This window comes from Bos mutus, chromosome 4 (genome assembly GCF_027580195.1).
Source record: "Bos mutus isolate GX-2022 chromosome 4, NWIPB_WYAK_1.1, whole genome shotgun sequence".
In the NCBI taxonomy this organism is placed as follows: Eukaryota; Metazoa; Chordata; class Mammalia; order Artiodactyla; family Bovidae; genus Bos; species Bos mutus.
In genome coordinates, this window is record NC_091620.1 from 76,220,553 (window position 1) to 76,238,931 (window position 18,379).

The 18,379-nt window shown below is 37.1% G+C and overlaps 1 protein-coding gene across 7 annotated transcripts in view; it reads right to left on the reverse strand.

Annotated features, from left to right (window-relative positions):
- The window catches only part of MAGI2 (membrane associated guanylate kinase, WW and PDZ domain containing 2), a 1,472,905-nt gene that overhangs the window by 358,370 nt on the left and 1,096,156 nt on the right, over positions 1 to 18,379 (reverse strand). For all 7 annotated transcript variants that reach the window (XM_070369681.1, XM_070369676.1, XM_070369674.1 and 4 more), the window contains one exon: positions 13,262 to 13,319. In XM_070369681.1, the coding sequence (XP_070225782.1) occupies positions 13,262 to 13,319 (58 nt within the window). The remainder of the gene's footprint in view (positions 1 to 13,261; positions 13,320 to 18,379) is intronic.

Here is an 18,379-nt window from a genome sequence, read left to right on the forward strand (position 1 = left end):
GCCTCATCTAACTATCCTGCTCACCTCACAGGACTGTTTTGAAGAGAAATAGATGAAAGTGTTTAACATGAAGCACTGTATAGATTTTTATATTATCTGGTGGTACTCAGAGTATGGGAGTCAAGTGTAACTTAAATACCAACAGCATCAAGTCTTTTAATTCCTGTCCTGGGCTCCAACTCCATTTCTACTGCCTATGAGGTTGATGGTCTGGCTTAAGTTTTTCTGTCTGTAAAACATGAATAATATCTAACATAAAGTGTTGTTGTAATGACAAAATAAGTTATGTAAAATGCCGAATACATAAAAAGTACTTAGTAGATGGTAGCTATTAATATGATTTTCCTGGCTTGACTGATAGTTGTTTATTATTTATGTATTAAGTCAATGCCCCCAACTAACTAATGGTACAGAAAAAAGAAAGACAATCATTCCCATCATTTTATCTGAAAATCCTATGTTTGAGATGCCCAACTGAAACTGGAGAAAGTGAAGTGAGAATAAAAAGAGGGACTTTGTCAATCTCTATATATGAGTGTTGGGCTAAATAGAAATTTGAACTAAGCTCTTTACATTGTGACAGACTCAATAAGTGTCACTTAATAAGCTTTTGGAAACCAAATACCTAATGGTGAATTTCACCTGGACTAGATTAATGAAATAATAATTTTATTGGCCTATCACAGCAAATCCAGATAAGCTCAGCCATAGGACAGAACTTTTCCCTGATAATTTTAAATTTCATCTTATTTAGCTAGACTGAATATACAAAATTTGGTAATGAAAAGTTTGTTATCTATCTCTTATATTGTTAGCTGTCTATGGTAACATAATTTCACCAAGGTAAATAAAGTCATCTGTTAAACACAGTAATACAAAAGTAATGGGTAGCCTTTCCCTTCTTTAGGGGATCTTCCCAACCCGGGGATCAAATCCAGGTATCCCACATTGCAGGTGGATTCTTTACCCACTGAGCCACAAGGGAAGCCCAAGAATACTGGAGTGGGTAGCCCTTCCCTTCTGCAGGGGATCTTCCTGACCCAGGAATCGAACTGGGGTCTCCTGCATTGCAGGCAGATTCTTTACCAACTGAGCTATCAGGAAAGCCCCTTAACAATGTCACCTTGTACTATAAAAAACAGAAAACAATATTCCCTTCAAATGTCTTCACCTCTGACAGTGATGAGAAAAATATCTCACCTGACTTTTTGTCTATAAGCTTCTATTTATACCACTGACTTTTTATTTAATGATAATTAGTTTCATATCTGTAGATATAAAATACATTGTAGATATCAAATACAATGTATTCATGACAATATATTGTCAGAGCTTTGTAAGGAGATTCTATTATAATAATCCACTCTTTTTGGAAGTCTTTCGTTAACATTCACATGATGGGATTGTTAAAATCATTAAAATAAAATAAAAGAATGGTAATATATGTTATTGTCTAGCCAAATAACAAGCAGAAATGGAAAGAAAATGCTTTTAAATTTTAAGTAAGTCTTTGATCAGCAGGCATAATGAGAAAACAACGAGGCTTAACACGGGAGAATGGCCAAATTTATCCTTGTTAACACAAGGTGCAGTGGATGTTCCCGGAACTAGAAGAACTCTTAGCAACCACCCAATCCAAACCACTCATTTAACAGATAGAAGCCAGAGAGGTTAAGTGTAATTTTCTACTAGCCTGTAAATTCAAAACCATGGATGCAAAAAAGGACAAACTATTACTAACATTATGGTCTGTGACACAAAATCAATTTTGAAAAACGTTACCTGAATAGTAAAAGAGATGAAATTATAGTTTTCATGTGGGGGCAGCTGACCGTCTTTTGTTATATTCATAATAATGTACACATCAATCTACTGCTTCTTCTGTTTCACTAGATTTCTTCATCTGTCTGACAGCCTCTCTCTGAGCCGAATGTGATTCTAGTTTTGTATCCATTAAAGATCTAAAAGACCTAAATGCCAGCCAACCGGTTTAATTCCAGAGAGAATTCTTTTCCAACACTAAAGGAAAAAACAGCAATGTTGTTTCAGTATGCTAGTCTCCAACATGACATGATGCTGAGGGATTTTTAGGATAATTCTGACTCTATCCAATTTTTCACTTCATGTGCTAACTTCAGAACTTAGTCTAAGATATGGCTCCAAAGTATGTGGTGATACAGACTGGTAGCATGAGACAATTTGTAGTTCATTCACAAGAAACCTAACATATTTAATCCAGACAGAGATTAATAAACTGTACAAGCTAACTATTTCACAAATTACAGAATGATGACAATAATTTACTTGTTATTATAACATTACCTTGGCAAGAGCCAAACAGAATTATCCAGTGAAAGATGGTGGCAGTTTTCTCTGGGTCTGGCCTAGCAATGGCCTACACAGAACAGAAATAGGCGATCCCTCCTCCATCAGGAGAGACAGCACATCTCACAACACCCTAGGACCTCTCAGTGAAAAAATGACACTCCCCACATCCACCTGCTCACACTCCTCTCAGAACATTGCCTGAAACTCCCTTGAGCAACAAGGCCCAATTGCAGACTGTCCTCCCTTCCTTCACCATGGCCATTCTCCAGTTCTCACGGTCCTACAGAAAAGATGGAATAGAAGGAGAGAGCATGGTCCCTCCCTGGGAGCACGCAATGGTGTTTCCAGTTATGACCATTCTCGTCATCTCTCCTTGGGATAATAAGGGCTCAGGGATATTGCTGCCTCTACCACTCAGTTCACCTGCTGTGTGCTAGCTGTTGTGTTCAAACTCTCCAGAAGTATCTAAATGAGAGATTAATTTATTTCACAAAAAAATGTTTCAAGACAAACAAACAGTTTACATTACATTCATGTTTTCATTACACACATTACATTTTTTTTCTTTTTTCTTTTATTTAACTTTACAATATTGTATTGGTTTTGCCATATATCAAAATGAATCTGCCACAGGTATACATGGGTTCCCCATCCTGAACCCTCCTCCCTCCTCCCTCCCCATACCATTCCTCTGGATCGTCCCAATGCACCAGCCCAAGCATCCAGTATTGTGCATCGAACCTGGACTGGTGACTCATTTCATATATGATATTACACATATTTCAATGCCATTCTCCCAAATCATCCTACCCTCTCCCTCTCCCATAGAGTCCAAAATACTGTTCTATACATCAGTGTCTCTTTTGCTGTCTCGTACACAGGGTTATTGTTACCATCTTTCTAAATTCCATATATATGTGTTAGTATACTGTATTGGTGTTTTTCTTTCTGGCTTACTTCACTCTATATAATAGGCTCCAGTTTCATCCACTTCATTAGAACTGATTCAAATGTATTCTTTTTAATGGCTGAGTAATACTCCATTGTGTATATGTACCACAGCTTTCTTATCCATTCATCTGCTGATGGACATCTAGGTTGGTTCCATGTCCTGGCTATTATAAACAGTGCTGCAATGAACATTGGGGTACATGTGTCTCTTTTCCTTCTGGTTTCCTCAGTGTGTATGCCCAGCAGTGGGATTGCTGGATCATAAGGCAGTTCTATTTCCAGTTTTTTAAGGAATCTCCATACTGTTCTCCATAGTGGCTGTACTAGTTTGCATTCCCACCAACAGTGTAAAAGGGTTCCCTTTTCTCCACACCCTCTCCAGCATTTATTGCTTGTAGACTTTAGGATCGCAGCCATTCTGACCTGCATGAAATGGTACCTCATAGTGGTTTTGATTTGCATTTCTCTGATAATAACAAGTGGTGCTGGGAAAACTGGTCAACCACTTGTAAAAGAATGAAACTAGAGCACTTTCTAACACCATACACAAAAAATAAACTCAAAATGGATTAATGATCTAAACTTAAGACCAGAAACTATAAAACTCCTAGAGGAGAACATAGGCAAAACACTCTCCGACATACATCACAGCAGGATCCTCTATGACCCACCTCCCAGAATATTGGAAATAATAGCAAAAATAAACAAATGGGACCTAATTAAACTTAAAAGCTTCTGCACAACAAAGGAAACTATAAGCAAGGTGAAAAGACAGCCTTCAGAATGGGAGAAAATAATAGCAAATGAAGCAACAAACAGCTAATCTCAAAAATATACAAGCAACTCCTACAGCTCAATTCCAGAAAAATAAATGACCCAATCAAAAAATGGGCCAAAGAACTAAATAGACATTTCTCCAAAGAGGACATACAGATTAACAAACACATGAAAAGATGCACACATTACATTCTTCACTAACATTTTCAAAGAAAAGAAAAGATGATGCTGGAATAATAATTATTTTGTCTTTTAAAAACAAAAAGATAACTGCTATCAAAGTGATTAGCTCATTGTTATTTGTAAAAGTCCACTTGCAGTTAAATCTATTTAAACTTCTAGGTTCCTAAGACGTTTTTTTAACTTCGAACCAGAGGATTTGCTAAAACAAGGCAGTTTATCAGCTTAAAAGTTGCTAACAAAAATATATCCAATTACAGAGTTGAGTTTTCTTTCCTTCAGGTGAAAAGACATTCAGGAGAAGGAAAGGCAACTGGAATACAAAATAAGTTTTGGTCATATTAAAATGAATCAGCAACAGGGAAATACCTTCCAGGATGAAAAATTATCTCTAACTTCATGAAAAGGCTTGATGAGGGGCATATACCCAGGTCTTGACTGGATGATAATAGTAAGAAGGGAGACTGGACATGAGACATCATTTTGTTTCGAAAGAATCATAGTTTAAAAATATTTGACAAACTTTGGCAAAAAGAGCAGAAGGAAGCATACGTTTTTCCACCAAACTGTGGCTGAAGTGCAGTGTTAACAAAGTAGATCAATAGCCAGTTGAAATACATACTATAAGTAAGTAGTACAGAGGGGTAAGTAAGAATTATCAGTGGCAAACTATCAGAAATGCTAACATAGTGTAAAGAACATGTATGTGAACTTAGGAGATCCCTCACAATAAGGTTTGATGCTTGTCTTCTCCAGGCAGAAAGGAGTGATGCCACATACTTTGAAGTTGACCTGGATCAGCCAGAAGAGGTAAAAATGTAATAACTTAGTAAAAAAGAACCGAACATAGTTTGGTTAGAAATAGAATATCGTATGTTTATTTCAATAGTCTTCTTCTCTTCACTGAACTGTGAAGTTAATTGATTTATGCTTGTTTAATAAACATGAGAAACATTTAATAAATTATAAAGTTAATGTTAATGTAAAACATATTGAAAGGTCTTTCTTAGCTCTCCATGCATCAGATGATAGCTGCAGCCTTACTAGGAGTCTGTTCATTGAGAACTCACTTAACTCCTCAGAGATTTGGTTCCCTCAATCTCTGGGACAATGGATGTGCAAGTAGTTGAAAGTAAAAATAGTGTCTTAAACATCACTGTGTTATTAAATAAATCCTTTCATCACTAATAGTTTCTTTGGAAATTACCCTGAAACCTCAGCCCCTCTGGAAGACACAGAAATATCATACTCTGCAGTCCTTGCTTCATCATTTTCAGTGGGCTTATGGAAAAAGTACCAGAAATGGTATTTTTTATTCAATGTGGCACACTCTAACCATGAGATTAAGTTATATGTTTCTTACAAATAAAATAATCATCCTTAGAATTATTCACTTTTGGGGGTGCATTGTATCATGAAAAGACTCTGATGCTGGGAGGGATTGGCGGAAGGAAGAGAAGGGGACGACAGAGGATGAGATGGCTGGATGGCATCACTGACTCGATGGACATGAGTATGAGTGAACTCTGGGAGTTGGTGATGGACAGGGAGGCCTGGTGTGCTGCGATTCATGGGGTCGCAAAGAGTCGGACATGACTGAGCGACTGAACTGAACTGTATCATAAAAGGCCTCCCTGGTAGCTCAGACAGTAAAAAATCTGCTTGCAATGCAAAAGACCTGGGTTCTATCCCTGGGTTGGGAAGATCCCCTAGAGAAGGGAATGGCTACCCACTTCAATATTCTTGCCTGGAGAATTCCATGGACAGACAGAGCCTGGCGGGCTACAGTCCATGGGTCACAAAGAGTCAGACATGACTGAGTGACCAAAACTGCTACTGTATCAAGAAAGAACTGAAAAAGCATGTAATTCCAAAAAGGAGAGTCCTTAGCTATGTCATTGGGATACATAAGATAAAATATAATTAACATTTGTTCAGCACTTCCTATATACCTGTGTTAGGTGCTAAGGCTTCCCTAGTGGCTCAGATGGTAAAGCATCTGCCTGCAGTGCAGGAGACCCAGGTCAGATCCCTGGGTCAGGAAGATCCCCCGGAGAAGAAAATGGCAACCCACTCCAGTGTTCTTGCCTGAAGGTTTCCATAGACAGTACACTCCATGGAGTCACAAAAAGTCAGATATGACTGAGCAACAAATATTTTCACTTTCACCAGCTGTGTAATGAGACTGCCTAGATTCAAATTCCAGCTTTATTATTTAGTACTTGTAGAAATAGCTACATCTCAGTTATTTTTATCTTTTTATCTTTATTTTCTATTTCATTATCTATAAAATGGGGATAGTAACATAGACTTCACAGTTTGTTTTATTTTGACTAAATGAGTTAGTAATATGTATAGTACTTAGAATACTGACTGGCATGTAGTAGATGCATAATACAATTTCTTCTTCTTTTCCCTCTCTCCTTTCTGATCCCCATCCTCCTCTCCATCTTCCTTCTCCACAATCTGTGTACTTAAGATCTCACAACCAGGAACTTGCAGGGCTGGTATACTGTGAAATGCTGCCACCCATGTTCTTGGCCACTAAGTGATAACTGATACGACCAAATGCTACTGACAAGATTTAGAGCTCCCTTTAAAATGTAACTGAGCAACTTCATCAACAGTGCATTTCAGTTTAACATCTTCTATTACACAAGTTTGTTAAGCTGGTGAAAGGATTCTTTTTTAAATAGCTGTTTAAAAGCATCAGAACAGTGTGCTAATTTTTGAAGATTGAAGAAAAAATTGAAAGTTTGAAAAAATCTTTCAATTCAGGAAAAAAATTCTCTAAGAAAAGGCAAGATTTTAAAAGGACATACTTTTGTGTTGACTTCTAATTGGAAATCAATGCACGATACTGGATGCTTGGGGCTGGTACACTGGAACGACCCAGAGGGATGGTACGGGGAAGGAGGAGGGAGGAGGGTTCAAGATGGGGAACACGTGTATACCTGTGGCGGATTCATGTTGATATATGGCAAAACCAATACAATATTGTAAAGTTAAAAAATACAATAAGATAAAAAAAGATATATAATTTAGATATATCAATTAGATATATCCTTTTACATATATGCTGACTTTTCAAAAATTCTGAACTTAGAAAGTGTTTTCTTGGAATATTTAGAGAACTACTCAAAGGCATGAAGGAGGAAAACATTGTTAAGATAATGTTGTTGAGTTAAAATCCCCTCTAACCACTTTGCAACTTGCTACATCATGACAAATACTCATCATTAACCATGAAATGAATGCAATTCTCCTTTCACATTCAATGTTATATTGGAGATATTATACAGTATCTTTCATACATTCTGGAACTGCACACAAGTAACATTTCATAGTAGCAGATGTGTGACATCACATGAAAACTTGTAAAACCTTTACATGAAAATCACATCTGTCAGTCTCCACCATTATCTTAACTGTTAGTTGTATGGTTTGCTTCTCCGTCTGTGCCAGAGAAGGCAGCTTTGCATGAAAACTGTTCCAGGAAATTGTGTCTTCTGGGAGAGCTAGTTAAGCAAATTGTGTAACTGCCATTGAAACCAAAATGCACCCAGCAGACATAATTTCACAAAAGAGGAGGAAAAAAAACACATTTGTACAAAAGTCACAGCTGTTCAACTCTACATTTTGTACTTTTTTCATTAAAAAATTCCCTTTCTTTATGAACAGTGACAGTTACATTTCTAGTTAGCAACTTTAGGACTTTTTAATACATTGCTAAGTCCTGTACTATCATGGATTTAGTGTCAAGAAAAATAGGGCTAACCTCTTTCTGTGGCTAAACTGAGCAGAAATGTGGTCTGTCTGTCCTGTCTGCGGATGAAATAAGAAAATATGCTGAGTGAGCCTCACTGTTCTTCAAAATACAGAGCTGCGTGGCTGCTTCTGTAGCTCCAAATGAGGGCCAACATCGCTATGCTGGGGCCCTCACAACATGGAATCCTCTTTGTTCAGGACTTTCCAGTCTTGCTCTTGGGGGCCAGAGTCTCTGGGACCACTCTCAAGCCATGGGTGATGGAGTTGGTGGCTCAGAATGAGTGAGTCAGAAGTCAGCCTGCTGGGGCTGTGTGCAATGTGACCACCACTGTCTGTCACCCTCCTGTGATACCACTAGAGGGGAGCCAGGGAGGAGATGTTCTCTGGGGACCCTCTATTCCTCTCCAGTGATGAGCTGCAGAAGCTTATTCAGACCATGACATGAGGATTATGAACACTACGTTTATGGGATGCATTTCAAGCAAGAGTTTGGACTCTGGGCTCTACAGTCACAGTGCCTGGGCCCATTCCTATCAATAATGTGATGCTGGGTAAGTTACTGAACTTCTTCAGCCAGAGTTTCCCCATATGTCAATTTAAGACAATTTACCTTGTTATACTATTGTTCAATTGCTCAGTCATGTCCAACTCTTTGCCACCCTATGGACTGCAGTAAGCCAGGCTTCCCTGTCCTTCACTATCTCCCAGAACTTGCTCAAACTCATGTTTGTTGAGTCGATGATGCCACCCAACCATCTCATCCTGTTACCTCCTTCTCCTCCTGCCTTCAATCTTTCCCAGCATCAGGGTCTTTTCCAATGAGTCAGCTCTTTGCATCAGGTGGCCAAAGTATTGGAGCTTCAGCTTTAGCATCAGTCCTTCCAATGAACATTCAGGGTATATTTCCTTTAGGATTGACTGGTTTGATCTCCTTGCAGTCCAAGGGACTCTCAAGAGTCTTCTCCAACACCACAGTTCAAAAGTATCAATTCTTCAGCGCTCAGTCTTCTTTATGGTACAACTCTCACATCCCTACATGACTACTGGAAAAACTATAGCTTGGGCTATACAGACCTTTGTTGGCAAAATGATGTCTCTGCTTTTGAATATGCTCTCTAGGTTTGTCATAGCTTTTTTTCCAAGGTGTCTTTTAATTTCATGGCTACAGTCACTGTCCATAGTGATTTTTGAGCCCAAGCAAATAAAGTCTTTCACTGTTTCCATTTTTTCCCATCTGCCATGATGTATGGGACCAGATGCCATGATGCAATGATACTTACATGATAATGATGATAATTTCTTCTGAGTTTTAAATATATTAAACCTGTAATCTTAAAACTGGATTTGCCCAGGACAAAATTATGACACAGCAAGTTAAAGTTACCAGTAGTGGTCAAAGTTTATTCAGCCCAGGTTTTCCAGTGTCAAGTTGAATATACACTTTCCTGCTGTTGACTGCGGGAGTCCTATTGGTTTATCTGTGGCTGGCAGGAATGAGTGTTTGTGCAACTGCCAGAGGCACAAGGCTTCTTTCAATCTGATATTCACTGCTGATGTTGCTCTACAACTTCTCCTCCTAGTTGTTGGTCTGTCTGAAGAGTAACTGCTGAGTTAGACTTCTAAAGTCCTTGCACAGGCTTTTTTACCACTTGGTGGGAGGATGGAATGTTTTCCATATTTTGTAACCTGTTCTCTAATTGTGTAATGGGGTATGCAATTAAATACCAAAAATGATAGCTCTCCAGAGAACCCATTATATAATGTAAACACACAATGTTTACAAGTTGAGGTACTTCAATTATTTTGATGATTTTTTCCCAAAAGACATTTTTAAGAAATATTGGCATACAGTTCTATTTAAAATTATCTGGAGGTCTGAATTACCTGTCTTAGTTTTTTGACTGGTCTGATACACACACACATGCTTAATTTTTGGTATTGGTATACCTATGGAATCATGTATTGGGGAAAAAGCCATGACAAATAGTAGAATTGGATGCAACCTGAAGGAAGTTAAACTATTAGACTCACTATGATTGTACCCAGAGGCTTCCTTGGTAGCTCAATGGTAAAGAATTTGCCTGCCATTGCAGGAGATGTGGGTTCAATCCCTGGGTCGGAAAGATCCCCTGGAGAAGGAAATCCCACTCCAGTATTCTTGCCTAAAGAATCCCATTGACAGAGGAGCTTGGCAGGTGACAGTCCATAGGGTTGCAAAAGAGCTGGACCCGACTTAGCGACTAAACAACAATAACAATGACTGTATTTCAGACCTCACAATCACTTGAAATCTAAAAGTATTAAATGTTGTTGTTGCTGCTGCTGCTGCTGCTAAGTCGCTTCAGTCGTGTTCAACTCTGTGCGACCCCAGAGATGGCAGCCCACCAGGCTCCCCCGTCCCTGGGACTCTCCAGGCAAGAACACTGGAGTGGGTTGCCATTTCCTTCTCCAATGCATGAAAGTGAAAAGTGAAAGTGAAGTCGCTCAGTCATGTCCGACTCTAGCGACCCCATGGACTGCAGCCTACCAGGCTCCTCCATCCATGGGATTTTCCAGGCATAAGTACTGGAGTGGGGTGCCATTTAGTCTGATTTAATTATATAAGATATAACTAACTAAATTATGAGTAATTTTCTGACTTTGGTGATTATATATGAAAAATGAAGTGGAGAAATATAGAAAGAAATGTGTTGTGCTGTGCTTAGTGCCTGTTGTATCTGACTCTTTGTGACCCTATGGACAATAGCCCACTAGGCTCCTCTGTCCATAGGGATTTTCCAGGCAAGAATAATGGGTGGGTTGCCATGCCCTCCTCCGGGGGATCGTCACAACCCAAGAATTAAACCAAGGTCTCCCACACTGCAAGCAGATTTTTTTACCATCTGAGCCAGCAGGGAAGCCCAAGAATACTGGAGTGGGTAGCCTATCCCTTCTCCAGGGGATTTTCCCAACCCAGGAATCGAACTGGGGTCTCCTGCATTGCAGGTGAATTCTTTACCAGCTGAGCTACCGGGAAAGCCAATGGAAAGAAATGTAGTTTAAGCAAAAACAAATACAAAGTAAACCATATGAAGTGTAATGATACTGAGAACCATTTCCTTTTAGGGTTATAGCTAATGTCCAATTCAATAATTTAACTACCAGCATCAGATCTTTCCTTGAAGAACAGACACCTCAATGAACAAGAAGGTAGGAAGCATTGCTTTCTGATATGCGAGTCTCTCACCTCTTTGATAGATATTTAAGCAGAGAAGGAAGGTTTGAGTTAAATATTGTTTCGTACATTGGAAATCAGCTTGAAAGCAGTTGAGGACATGGAAGAAGAATCAGAAAATTTCAAATGGGGAAAGGGTCAGAAAATCATGTCCCCCAGGCCAAGTTTGTCTAGCCATCTATTTTTGCTAATAAAGTTTTATTGAAACATAGTGACACCCATTCATTTGAAGTAGCATCTTTGGTTGTTTTCAACAACAACAGAATTGAATAGCTGTGACAGATGCCATTTGGCCCCCTAAAATATTTGCTATATGGCTTTTTATGGAGTTTCCCAATATCTAAACTTAGGCAAGCGTTCTTGTTTGATAAATTATGTAAGGAAGTGTATTACAGATGAGATCTGATGTATCACATACTTCTGTTCTCTTTCCTCCCATTGAACTACCTTGAATTTCAGATGTAATAGGTTTAAGCAAGGGATAGTCTGATTCAACAATTAAGACAAGATAACACTTATTGGGGTGCTGCAGTCCATGGGATAGTAAAGAGTCAGACACAACTGAGTGACTAAACTGAACACTTATTGAAAATCTTTTAACGTTGACAAAATTAACCAGCAGTTGCAACTATAGTAGTATTAAAATATATATGTATTTTAATTGATGAGCAATGTAAAGGGACTAGAAGCCTTAGAACTATCTAAAAGTGATTTTCCTTTATTTTTGCAATTAGTGATACCTCCAAGTATTTATCTTAATTTTTGCATGTATTGAGTGTCTACATGACCTTAGATACTATGTTAGAAAACTGCATTTGGCAAATGAAGTAAATTCACCTTCACTGGAAATGACTGTGGTGCCAAAATTCACTTGAGATGATAGCTCAAAACAAGTGTTCATGAAGGAGATGCTCAAGGGCGTGAGCACACAGGCTGTCCTCATCAGCACCTCCCCAGTGGAGAGAAGGGCTTGACACTTAGTAAAAGCTCAGTAACGGTTTGACTATGGCTATAAAAACAATTTAACAATGATGTCATTAGTTTGCAACCATTTACCATCTAGATTATTATTGTTAAACAGAATATGACCGGAGGAAACAGATTTAGATCTTGATGGAGAGGGAGAACATTTTTAGTGTTTCAGCCTCTGTGTTTCGTGGGTATGTAGGTTTTGTTATTCACCCAAATAACATTAACAACATGATGCAATAAGTAAACTTTAAAAAACTGTCTATCAGAAAAGGGGTTATGGAAAAGTAACTTATGTACGTAACCTTTGAAAGTTATTGAATATTACTTGATTTTCCTAAAGAAAGATGTGTATATAATTGAATCCTTAATAGGGGCTTTATCCTGAATAAAAGGATGCATAGAGTGGTAACTCATTATGCTACAACCTCCAATAGATAAATACATATATATTTTATGTATTAAAATATATTATGTATTAGATATTTATATATGTTAAAATAAATACATATATATTTTAATAATACTATAGCTGCAACTCCTGGTTAATTTTGTCAATGTTAAAAGATTTTCAGTAAGTGTTCAGTTCAGTTTAGTCGCTCAGTCCAATTTACAGAAAAACCCTCCTGATTTAAAATGAGGCCTTAAAAGACAAAGAAATCTAAATTTTATTTCATCCCTCAACTGAAAAATATGGTTGCTTCATTTAACTGACTTTGAAATCTGGTCTAATAGAACATCTCTATTGCACAACTAGTCAGCTCCCAACATTCTGATTGCAAAATGAAGGGCATTTACTTTGATATCTTTAATTATCACTCATTTAGAGGACAGTGTGAAAGACACTTTTCCAATTGGTGTTTTAGAATCATGAGTCAAAGGGAAAGTATGACAAATTAGCCAGCTGGAGAGGCAAGAGACAGCTAGCTAGTGCTGCTAGAGTCTTTGTGGGTACTTCAAAGTAAGATGAAAGGGGAATAAAAGGACTGTTAGCCACACATGCACAATAAATGGAATACTAACACAATTTCACAACACATTAATAACAAGTTAATATCAAACTTAGAGACTTACTCGACATAATAAGTGCCATATATGGGATCATCGATTTTTTCCCAGCCATATGGAAGCTCTGAAAAATAAAGAGTTGTTTCTTTCAGTAAATAAGTAACAGATAACACTATTTTTAATAAGTGATATAATTTAATTGTACATATATTGCAGAAATAGTCTAACAAACTGGAATAAAGTATTCAGAGTCAGCACCAAATTTCAAATGCATATTGTAGGAACTATAAGAAACACTGACTTGAAATTAGCACTTTAAACACAGAACTCTCTTCTCTGTAGATATCCTGCTGGGTCTAGCTGTTTATCCCATGCCAAGCAGTAGAATGGCACATCATCATGTTATCACCACTCAAGGCAATGCAGAAGGCAAATCACTTTCCTGAAAGAGCACACAGCTTTCTCATTTATTTGTATTGTTAAAAGGAGCATTTCAGGATAAAGATTATAATTTCAAAATATATTTCTGAGAATAGCAAATTGTTTCTTATGACTGAAACAAAGAAATTACACATTCTCAATTGATATCCCACTATTCGAGATGGTTAGCTTACTGTTCTCTCTTCATGGGTCAGAATTTGAATGCTGCCAATAAACTCTCTGGGTATATTTTTGTATTAAGTCTAAATTTCTGAACATGCTTTCCTTGACAATATGGCTTATATTTTCAATGCTCCACAGCAAATTTTAATAATACACATTAAAATATCAACAATACAATAAAGGTTTCTTTAAGGAAAAACATGCTATTTGAAAACTAGGCTATGTGTTACGATACTGTTTTCAAATATACCAAGTCATTATAATTAATTCCTATAAATATGAAGAATATTATATTTTCCTCACACACATTAATAATATACATAACTTGAAGCTAAGTAAGATGTATTGACAAACTCTTAATAATATGTTTAAATGACACTTAAAAGTTTTATTATTATAAGTAGTAACACATGTTCATCATAGACAAGCACAGTTATAAAAAGAAAATTAGAATCACCTGCAATTCTGCCATCCAGAGACAATTTTTAGAGAAATTAGATAATATAGTCATATTATTTTTACAGCCTGGTATTTCTACCTAACAAATACTGAGGGCATCTTCAACATGAATGAGTGTTACTGCACAATATCACTTTGAAAGTGGCACAGTTGTTGTGTGAGGTGTGTTTAGAGCCTTGTGTAACCCCACCAGTCTTCCGTCATAGAACATGTGGGGCTTTTCAGTTATATGTCACCTGTGTTGGTCTTACTAAAGCTTAAGTCTTCCATCATTTTCCCAATAACTTAGCCATGATAAATTCCTAGAGGAGAAATTTCCGGTTAAAGGGCATGCACACTTTTATGGCTTTTGATAAATCTCTATATCTATATTCACATTTTACTATCCCATTCACAAAAGAAACCAATTTATGACTTCATTGGGAATTTATGAGTGACTTTGGTTCTCTGTACCATCAAATTAAACACAGGTCCACAATTCCTCATCCAAAAATTTCTGGACAGAGTGGTTTTGAAATTCATAATTTTTCTGATTTTAGAAGGATAACATGATGCAAATGCCTTCTATTCTATAACAATCCAAGCAGAGTCCGAGAAAGCACTTAAAATTTTTTAAAGCCATGAATATTCAGGCAGCCCAAATCATGTGATTCTCACTAAGAGGCACAGAAAAGGACCCTTTCAAGTCAGTTACCACTGGTTTGCTGCCAGCATGCCCAGATCAGGTTACCTTTTGCTGCCACATGAGTTTATAAAAGGCAATTTTTAGAACTTTCAAATCTGGATATGCAGATAAAATATTATAAATTATTATTTAAAAATCAACCAAATTGTTTTTAAATAGCAGTTGATAGTTGTATTAATTTTTATTTCTTCATTCTTGGACTTTTTTTTCCTTTTGTACATTTCTTGCTTTTATAAATCAATTCATAATAGTTTTTTTTAATTTATGAAGAGTAACAATCCTTTATCACATGTTGCATACATGTTTTTAAGAGTTTAACTTTGTTGAACAGTCTCTTTAACACATGTTTTTTAAAATTTTATTTGGTAAATTCTCAGCGATTTCCTTTATGGTTTCTATTATTGGAGCTTCCCTTAAATACTAAAGATATTTTTCAAGTATTTTTTTTTTTTTTACTATATAAAATCTAGGCTATGACCTGGCTTAATAATTCTTGGATTAGTAATAGATTAATATAATATACTTGGAGTAGTAACATATAATACCAAATTGTGAAGCACCTTAAGAACTTTTTCTTTCAAAATGGTAATAAGAATATTACTGAGTATTTACAATGTCCAGGTACTGATGGACTTTCCACGCACTGACACATTTTGTCTTAACAATCATACAGGATTCAAAAACACTGTACTTTGGTTCCAGAGACCTTAGCCAATTCAGATATTAATTTAGGCACTCTGTTTAATATAGCATCAGTTCAGTTCAGTCCAGTCACTTAGTTGTGTCCGACTCTTTGCGACCCCATGAATCGTAGCATGCCAGGCCTCCCTGTCCATCACCAACTCCCGGAGTTCACTCAGATTCATGTCCATCGAGTCAGTGATACCATCCAGCCATCTCATCCTCTGTTGTCCCCTTCTCTTCCTGTCCCCAATCCCTCCCAGCATCAGAGTCTTTTCCAATGAGTCAACTCTTTGCATGAGGTGGCCAAAGTACTGGAGTTTCAGCTTTAGCATCTCTCACATCCATACATGACCACTGGAAAAACCATTTGCTTGACTAGACAGACCTTTGTTGGCAAAGTAATGTCTCTGCTTTTCAATATGCTATCTAGGTTAGTCATAACTTTTCTTCCAAGGAGTAAGCGTCTTTTAATTTCATGGCTGCAATCACCATCTGCAGTGATTTTGGAGCCCCCCAAAATAAAGTCTGACACTGTTTCCACTGTTTCCCCATCTATTTCCCATGAAGTGATGGGACCAGATGTCATGATCTTTGTTTTCTGAATGTTGAGTTTTAAGCCAACTTTTCACTCTCCTCTTTCACCTTCATCAAGAGGCTTTTTAGTTCCTCTTCACTTTCTGCCATAACAATACTTAATTTAGACTAATGAGAATAACTATCCAGATAGTTTTATCAAATTCCTCAAGCTACTGGAGAATTTGGCTATTAAAAAGAAAAATGCATTTGAAAGATATCTACTGAGTGCCTTTTGCTGCTGCTGCTGCTAAATCGCTTGTCATGTCCGACTCCTAGCGACCCCATGGACTGCAGCCTACCAGGCTCCTCCATCCATGGGATTTTCCAGGCAAGAGTACTGGAGTGGGGTGCAACTAAAGTGAAAGAATATACAGAGGACAATTGATATTATGAATGCGTGCGTGCATTAGTTGCTCAGTCGTGTCCGACTGTTGGCGATCCCATGGACTGTAGCCCGCCAGGCTTTTCTGTCCATGGAATTCTCCAGGCAAGAGTACTAGAGTGGATTGCCATTCCCTTCTCCATAGAAACTTCCCAACCCAGGGATCGAACCCTGGTCTCTTGCATCACAGGCAGATGCTTTACTGTTTGAGCTACAGGAAGCCCCGATATTATGAATATTTATTATTAATATGGCTGAATACATGGATTCATACATATAATAGGTCTAATATTACCCCATGTCTATAAAAATAAGTAAAACAATCATATTTACTAATATTTAGAGTAAAAGTCTAACATGGTTAGTTTTATATATATACTAGTCCTACTTAAAGGTGCTGTCAAATGGAAGCATTTCAAAGTTAAATTAAAAAAAACAACTTTTATACTATAAAACCTTTCCTTCAGTTATTCCTTATCTTTGGCTCATTTTTTGGCTCTTTTTTTTGGGGGGGGTGTAAATTACTAATTCTAAGCTATGTATCCCCAAAGATCAGTTCAGTTCAGTCGCTCAAGTCATGTCGGACTCTTTGCAACCCCATGAATCGCAGCACGCCAGGCCTCCCTGTCCATCACCAACTCCCGGAATTCACTCAGACTCACTCAGACTCAAGTCCATCGAGTCAGTGATGCCATCCAGCCATCTCTTGCTCTGTCGTCCCCTTCTCCTCCTGCCCCCAATCCCTCCAAGCATCAGAGTCTTTTCCAAGGAGTCAACTCTTCACATGAGGTGGCCAAAGTACTGGAGTTTCAGCTTTACCAAGTATAGAGTTCACTGATTCTTTATCTTTGTGGATTTACAATGCCAAAGGTTCTGAGAACAATTCCTTGGTATTGTTTCCCATTTTCCATCATGAGGTAGTCATCAGGAGTTAGGGGGGAAATCTGGTTTGCATTTCATAAGATAATAACATAATTTATTTGCTTATGTCATATTTCCGAAATAGATTATTAATTCCTAAACAAAATTATATGCTATAAATACTTATATTTTAAGATGAACTATTAAGTGGTACTTGACTCACAGTTTGAAACAAAATAATACACTGTACCTCTAACTTGTTACAAAGAGCTGTCGCTCATTTCATTTATAATGCCTACAAAGGATTGATGGATGGATGTTACAAGAAACAAGTAATAGAATACATACATTGGTTCATTTGTAAATATGACAGAATGAGTATAAAAACCTACAACCAATGTTTAAAATGGTGTGGGTGTGTGTATGTACATATATATGAATGTATATGTGTATGCATATATGTATATGCATGTGCATATATGTGCACACAAAGATATTCTTTCTGAAAAGCAAAGGAAGGTCTATGCTAAAATGCTAACAAAAAAACTACAAGCTTTTTTCATTTTTAAGAAGACAAGTCATAATAAGTAATAATTGTTATAATAACAACAATAATAACTTGATTATTAACTGAGAAGTATACATTTATATGATGAAAAATTAAGAATCATCTTTCATTGTGAAAAGTAAGTTATTTGGAATTGAATTTGTTTTTTTAAAAAAGACTACTTCTTTTTAAAATTAAGGGAACAAATGACAAAAAAGAATTTCCAATTTTGTACTATTTGCTCTGCCAAACAAGCATGCAGCTTGGAGCTCTTGGGTCCTGGGTTATTTAGAAAACTGTATCTGATAATATCTGACAAATTTACAGATGATTAAGGTCACACTAATGAAAGAATAACATATACTATGCAACAGAGAAAAATAAACA